Raw genomic sequence first — 6,057 nt, forward strand, 5'->3', positions numbered from 1 at the left:
CAACTTATATTCTCTTTTTTTTTCCATTTCTTTTTTTTTTAATTTTATTATAATTTTTGATAATCTTAAATTAACTGTGCGTCGATATAACGAGATGTAAAAAAATTTGAAACACAGCTTGTCCCGAATGCCAAATGAACAATCTTATATATCTCATTATTCGCAATAGAATCAAAATACTTTCTTAAGTGGGAAAATAGTATTTACGCGGTTAAAGCGATTTACGCCGTGCAAAAGAAATTTATTAGAAAAATTGAAAGATTAGCTCTCTGCAGATGTATTTCGAACGTTGATATTAATAATTACTTTCATATCGGTTTAGTAATCCTATAATGCATAGAGTGCAAGTTGGAAATTTGTTCGAGATTTCGCTTGATATATCTATCTGTCATACGAGAAGTAGGTGAATTAAAAAGAATTGGTAAGAATTCATCCTTAGGAAGTCAAACTTCTCATCTCTATAATGAGAGACTGATTTTATGTGTTAAATGCTTTTCATCTTCTATCTATTTTTATTCCGGGACGAAGCCATTTGCCATTTTTAAGAGAATATCATAATATCCCTTATCTAAAGTTAGACTGTGTTAAAGCGATTTTTGTCTCGTCGTGTTTACTGTTTACGAATATAGTGGTTAAACCATTATATTCAGGATAAAAAGAGATAAAAGAGAATCTAAAAAAATGCTACAGTCTTAAAGTTCTAATTTCAAGGATAAAATATTTACTATCACCAAAGATGAGTCTGTCTCTCTCTCTCATTCCTTTTAACTCGCCTATTTTCCTACCGGATCGATCTTGTTTCACAAACTAAAGTATGCCCATTAATTCTAGCGAATCTTATGACTCGAACATGCGTCTTTAAAGTTCGTCGCGTTGAACGGTACGAAGTAATCGTCGTGGAGTTGCCTAACGATATTCTCTATTGGGCACAGCTTAACGCTCTTCTTGCTCATAAATTCTCCGTCGTCGCTGACGTAGGTGTTCGCGTTTCTACAGAACGGAATCTTCGGTGTGAGGTCCCGGCCGTTGGCGACGATGCGGAAGTAGAAATCGCTGGCGAGACGATTATCGTTCCGCGGATTGATCTTGTAAACCTCGATGACGAGCCGCGAAGCGTAGTGGGTCGCCACGTCGGAGACTATGCCGAGGGCGGTGGCGAGGTATTCTAAGGTCTTGTCATGGCCGGAATAGAGGACAATTTTGGGCCTGGCCTCAGAGATGATGCGCAGCAAGAAGGTGACGATGCCACGCAACATCCCATAAGCCTTCAGCAGCCCGTATTTGTTGCGGCTGCTACTCTTGGCGATCTGCTTCGACTCCCAATCCGTGTAAGCGAACAATCCGGTAACCTGATCGCTTTTCACACACGTGCGTTGGGTGTCGAGATCCGCGCACGGTAGCGAAGCGCCGTGACACACGTATGTTAACAGGGCATCCCTCAGCGTGTTTGGATCGCACGTCTGCGCTTGATCCGGAAGCTCGAAAACGGCGCTTGCCGCCTGCTTGATCAGCTCCCCGACGGCCGGATGGGATTTCAGATGGTTGGAGGTCTCCTGGGGAAAGTAAAAGTAACGTGTCTGCAGAGATCCGCATGATCCTCAACATTTTCGTGAATGCTCCCCCCGGTGTTCTCCACGAATATTTTATTAAGATCCAACTGAATTATTCTTCTGATATCAATAACTAATGGAAATGCAAGCTAATACCTTAATAAAAGATTCAATAATAGAATAATAAAAATTATAAATGGGCTTTGGAGATTTGGACAGTTTTCGTTGATTTTAATACTCGTTAAAATTACATAAAGGTGAAACTTAAATGTAACTTTGAATCTTTATAATTAATTTTTTAATTGAAAATTCTGAACTTTTCCACAAGAATTTAATAAGAAGAATAATTATTGAAATGTTAAAACAAATTACGAGATCTCTCCATATTTTAGGAAAGATTCATATTCTGTTATGCATTAAATATACATCTCCACGTGTCACGTGCCATACAGACAGCGAACGGAAGTTATGAGGCAAGATTATTTTTGTAGAAAAAATTATTATTATCGCGTGTATTTTATTTAGATAACTCGCACTGAAAAATCAACGTTTGCCAGCCTAGAATGACCTAGATAATTTTATTGGATTTCCTGAGAAAGCAAGGAGAAGAGCGATGTTGATACAGATTATTTAACATGTTTCTGAGAAAACTGAAATGAGATCTTAGGTCATTAAAACTTTCGGAAAGAGAAATAGACGGGAATAGTACAAATGTAAATTTATCGAATCTCTTTTGGAAAGGCGACAAGTTCGATTTACGTACATTTTTAAAAAATGAAACGAAACTACGCGGGAAATCCGACGCGAGTTTTAATTACTTCGTACAAAAATTATTCGAATTTAAAAGACGATGTTTTAAATAGTACTCTTTAAACGAACGTACCAATCGTATAAATTTGTAAATAATTGCAAAGATTATTGACCGTACAAAATTCACAGGAAACGATCGTCCAACATGATTTATCTCTTACTAATATATACAGGAAGTCTACGAACGGATTCTCAGATTTTCGATTCATATATATACTTTACTTTCAAGTGCTGTTTCAGAAACTTCTCGGCGGCAGGACAGGCGCACTCATTGCTGCAGAACGCATAGCTTTGGCTCTCCTGTAGGCTGATCCTCGCCAGACTCTGGAAGCCGTCGTTCTCGAAGAGTGCGTACAGTAACGCGACCGCACTCTGTACGGTCCTGCGATAGGAAGTACTGTAAACGATAACATCCTTGCCGAAGGAGGTGCCATTGCCGAGATTGAGTCGGTGGTAGTACGCGTTCCTCAGCGCAATCCCGGTCTTCAACAACTGCAGAATGCCGAGGGTGGTGAGCTGACCGATCCTGCAGTCGCGTGCGTTTGCCGGCAGCACAGGGAGGCCGTGAAACGGACCCAAGAACTGGGCCCAGGCGGCCCGAGAGTAGCTCGACGCATTCTGCACGAAGCTCACATAGTTCTCGTAGATGGTCTCGAGCTCGGTCAAAGTACCGAGTTCACTCCCGCAATTGATGCTGCTTATGTTCCGTATGTGCGTCAGAGGACCTCGGTCACCGTGACGAATGAAGATCAGGATGCCGCTCAGCGTCAAATTGCTATCGAGCTTCCCTGTTAGAAAGTAAGGAAGTAAGGTGCGATATATTTTACGCATGATATTTTATGTGCGTTATACACACGTAATCGTATAATATAATAAGATAATTTTGAAACTCTTGTGCTCTATGCGCGTACACTTACGCAAGAAGAAAGTGATTTATACCGATTTCTAGTTCGAGTAAGATCAAACGGGATTATTGACTTTGTACCATTTACTATTTACTGCGATTATGCATGAAGAGCTTTGATCGACTTCTTTGATATTAGAGTAACGTTTAATATGATTGATGAGGAATTATTGATTTATGATACGAAAGTGTTGGTCATCGTGACTGAAATATTCCATTTTCGGTTAATTTTATTCAAAGTATTATATTATTTTTTATTTAAAAATATAAGGATAATTGAATGAAGGTACCTTCGGTGTCTGCAGCTATCTCGTGCGGCAGATTGCAGAAACGAAAGATCTTCTTCGTTTTCGCATCCGATTTTAAGTTTCTTGGGAATTCTCGTAGCGACAAATCATTGTTTGGAACTCTCGTTTGCATCGAGGTTTTATCATCTACGCCGATATATTTATACATACCTGCACAATAAAAGAGAAATTGTCTATAATCGATAGATCGATTTTAAATCGACGAATTCGTATTATTTTATTTATATTATTATTACGATCTCTAATACATTTTGATCTCATCTAAAAGTATATACATGTATTGAAAATAGGAATAATTAAACTTGAACCTGTATATCTTTCATCGACGATATTATTTAAAATAATTTTATCATTACTCATGTTATTATTACGATTTATATTATCAGGAACTGGTTTAAAAAAGAACAATATTCTCTTATCATTTTTATTTTATAATAATTTCTTCCTGTCTAATGCATTTTGATATCAATATTATTAAACTCGGATCTGTAATTGGCAGCTTTTAAATCGATGGCAAAATCTCATTTCATGTATATAATTTTACTTATTATTATTATGATTTATATCGTTAGGCACCAGTTTTAAAAAGGACAACGTTTTCCTGGCGTTTTTATTTTTATTTGAGTACAATATAATTTCTTTCCCTCTGATGCATTTTAATTTAATCTTATAGTACATATTAATATTAAAATATATGACAAAATTGCATTAGGGAAAATCGTTAACTCCGTTCTCGATTTATATTTCAATGAAAAATATAACGTCAACAGCAAAGTTCGAGTGGATTATTGAATAGATTACGATGAGTTTGTTTTCTTTTTTGGTCGGTTTAGCAACGTGTGTCAACGACTATGACACTTCCCTTACTTTATGACAAAAAGAAAGTAAAGTAATCGTCACCTTGATAGGCACCTGATAACGTCCAGCTATATCATTCACTATTGAAAAACTAAAGTGTCTATTATTACAGTTCTATTATTAAAGCCAAAGTGATAACGCGGAGAAGCATCCAAGTAGCTGCGCGACAGCTCACATATGTATATTCTATATTTAAAAATAAAACCATAGGATCGAAAGATTTAAGCACACCAGAGAGAATTCGACGAACGTAAAATCCGAGAAACAAATGTAAGTACAGCGCCAAGAAATTTTCTCTCTTCCTGTTTTCGAAACGCTACCAATCTCGACGCGAGTTCGATATATTCTTTTTACGATGTAAGATGTAAGACGCGTAGTCTCGTTGTCGCGGATATATACAGATATATACGAATCATCTCGCGCGTGTCTACCGCAGTGTCGAGATCTGGGAACAATACAATTCGAAATTACGTCAATTTTTGCGGCAGGGTCAATCTCTACATTTAGAGTGGGACCACATATCGGCGCGCGGGATAGCACGTTGTTTGCGTTTACCAGCGACCAGCAGGAAGATCCACACGCTCAGAATCACGTAGCAATAGAACGCCCTGTGCTGGTAGGAGAGCCGGACCATTTCCGCGAGCATCCCTCGGCGGTTCCCGATCCCAAGGGACCGATTCGCAGACCAGCGAGCGGTAACGGCGTTCCGACGTCACGACGACGACGACGATAACGTGGAGCGGCGCGAGGACGAGAACGCGACTTGATTTCCGTCCCGCACGAAGGGGCCGATCGAGGCTGCATCTTCAGACGCCCGTCGACCACACTTTCCGCATATTCGTCGATGGTCCTGCGACAAGAGATTGTGCCCGATCGGACAATCGGCGACGATAATAACGATGACGAGGACAACAAGCAGAATCGCCGACCTCTCTGCGGCGCGTATGCCCGAGATAGAACTGCCGGTCCTGACATGGCGATAACAGGGGTAGATTTGCGAGAGGGTGGTTGTTCCAGGCGCAGGCGCCACCCCGCTGATTGCCCTCCACCCTGAGGAGCCGACTAGAATTCTCCACGACGAGCTGGTCGGTCTACAGGGTGGCTCACCCGCGACGTTTATCGACCTTCCCTTATCCGGCGCGGTTATCGAATGCGGGGTCTCACGGCCGCAGCCGGTCGGTTATACGCTCTCCGTCGAGAATGAGAGAGATTTGCGCTCGTCTTGTCGCGTCGCGTAATATTAAAAATAGATTCCCCGGACATAATAATGAGCTTTCTCTGACAATTACCATCCGATCTGAGAGACGCGAGAGATGTCAAGATGACTGACGGATTATTCTTCCAGCTGACCGACTTTTACAGCTAAACACAATCCAAATATCTCTCACACAGATATCTCTTGTATGTCTATTTTAATGTGTGTTTATTTTTCCTGCAACGCTAAAGTTGTCGCGTAATCGTATTTTGATGCTAAAATAATTCTTTTGTCGTGTGTTTATTTTAGTTTATTTTTTCTTCAGTACTATAATTATACATATAATCATACAGCAATTTTAATATTTTTGATGATTGTGTTTTACAAACATTTTTTATTTCTTTTTTTTTGCCATTCTTAATATGAAAGTTT

The 6,057-nt window shown here is 39.7% G+C and overlaps 1 protein-coding gene across 1 annotated transcript; it reads right to left on the reverse strand.

Annotated features, from left to right (window-relative positions):
• Nucleotides 1-85: 85 nt before the first annotated feature.
• On the reverse strand, nt 86-5,268 carry LOC108693315 (2-phosphoxylose phosphatase 1). Its single transcript, XM_018202196.1, has 4 exons — nt 4,986-5,268; nt 3,555-3,722; nt 2,583-3,148; nt 86-1,553 (listed from the first exon to the last, which is right to left on the reverse strand). The coding sequence occupies exons 1-4, from the start codon at nt 5,074-5,076 to the stop codon at nt 828-830; spliced, it is 1,551 nt and encodes a 516-aa protein (XP_018057685.1). The 5' UTR covers nt 5,077-5,268; the 3' UTR covers nt 86-827.
• Nucleotides 5,269-6,057: the final 789 nt, after the last annotated feature.

Source organism: Atta colombica, unplaced genomic scaffold, assembly GCF_001594045.1.
Source record: "Atta colombica isolate Treedump-2 unplaced genomic scaffold, Acol1.0 scaffold9, whole genome shotgun sequence".
Classification (NCBI taxonomy): Eukaryota; Metazoa; Arthropoda; class Insecta; order Hymenoptera; family Formicidae; genus Atta; species Atta colombica.

Excerpts from the sequence above, each read along its gene's own strand:
- LOC108693315 (XM_018202196.1), bottom strand. The coding sequence starts at position 5,076 with ATGCTCGCGGAAATGGTCCGGCTCTCCTACCAGCACAGGGCGTTCTAT. Across the intron at positions 3,723-4,985 it reads GATCTTCCTGCTGGTCGCTG|GTATGTATAAATATATCGGC; the intron begins GTAAACGCAAAC and ends TTTATTGTGCAG. Across the intron at positions 3,149-3,554 it reads GATAGCTGCAGACACCGAAG|GGAAGCTCGATAGCAATTTG; the intron begins GTACCTTCATTC and ends ACTTTCTAACAG.